Source organism: Austrofundulus limnaeus, unplaced genomic scaffold, assembly GCF_001266775.1.
Source record: "Austrofundulus limnaeus strain Quisiro unplaced genomic scaffold, Austrofundulus_limnaeus-1.0 Scaffold131, whole genome shotgun sequence".
Lineage (NCBI taxonomy): Eukaryota > Metazoa > Chordata > Actinopteri > Cyprinodontiformes > Rivulidae > Austrofundulus > Austrofundulus limnaeus.
The window spans coordinates 216,037-217,284 of NW_013952533.1; the positions used below are offsets into that span (position 1 = coordinate 216,037).

The 1,248-nt window shown below is 43.3% G+C and overlaps 1 protein-coding gene across 1 annotated transcript in view; it reads left to right on the forward strand.

Moving 5' to 3' along the window:
- The window catches only part of LOC106522524 (aminopeptidase N), a 15,238-nt gene that overhangs the window by 2,267 nt on the left and 11,723 nt on the right, over positions 1 to 1,248 (forward strand). Inside the window, exon 2 of the mRNA XM_014015556.1 lies at positions 206 to 882. Coding sequence (XP_013871010.1) covers positions 293 to 882 — 590 coding nt within the window. The 5' untranslated portion in view covers positions 206 to 292. The remainder of the gene's footprint in view (positions 1 to 205; positions 883 to 1,248) is intronic.

Here is a 1,248-nt window from a genome sequence, read left to right on the forward strand (position 1 = left end):
AGGAACCTGCTGTAACACAGCAATTATGCTGAGTCAGGCTTGATTTGTAGTAATCTTTTCCTGTTAAATCAATAAATCAAATCAAATCAAACATCACTATTCAAAGCCACCATCCAAGTTCACAAATGAGCCAGGACTTAGTTTTATCACTGGGACTTTTTCTTTCTCTGTGTTTTGAGGTTTCAGCTGATTTCTCTGCCCACAGATTCAGTGATTAAGTTTGGGCTGGATTTCTACTTGGGAGCATAAAAACAGTTCCTGTCACCCTCCCGTCTTCCTGTGTGGTGAAGACATGGGGGAAGGATTCTACATCAGCAAAGCGGTGGCTGTAGTCTGCGTGCTTGCAGCTTTAGGGGCTGYAGCAACGATCATCGCCCTCTCCGTGTTGTACGCTCAGGAGAAGTCAAAGACAGCTTTGCCTTCTGTTAAAGTTGGTCCAACCATCAGTCCCACCCCGCCCCCTGGGCCAAAGGAGCTCTGGCACCACTACAGACTCCCAGACAGCCTCTCTCCTGAATTATACAACCTGACCTTGTGGCCCCGGCTGGAGCCCAACTCTGATGATCAGTACGTCTTCACTGGGAACTCCAGTGTGGTGTTCACATGCGTGAAGGAGACAGATGTCATCCTCATTCATGCCAAAAACCTGAAGTTTGTCCCACATAATGGATTTGATGCCAGACTGAAGGGTTTGAATGGAGCTCCTGCACCCAGCCTGAAAAACACCTGGCTTGAGGTTCCAACCGATTACCTGGTGATCCAGCTCCACAGSCCCCTGCAGGTGGGCAGCCAGTATGAGCTCCTCACTGAGTTTGTTGGAGATTTGTCAGATGATCTGGAAGGTTTCTACAGGAGCGAATACACTGAAGATGGGGTGAAAAGGTATGAACTTTTTAAGAATTACAGTTGTTTTTTTCGTTCTTGATTTATAATGTTTTAATTGAAACAAACTTAATTTCATTACATCAGTTATTATGTTAAATTGTGGCAATTTTTTGTTATTTATTCTTGTTTTCTTTTTTATCTGAGGTTTAAGACGGAAGACATTTTTGTTAGATACATATTATTTACCCTAGGTATTTGGCCTACAGCAGGGGTTCCCAAATTATCCATGCCATGTCCCCCGCAAACAGCATTAGCTTCTGTCCAGGGACCCCCTTTCCAAAACCCACAAAGAATGATACAAAATATGTAAAGAAAAAATAAATTTTTAGCAGGTCATTTTAACATAAAATCAGCTTCATCTGA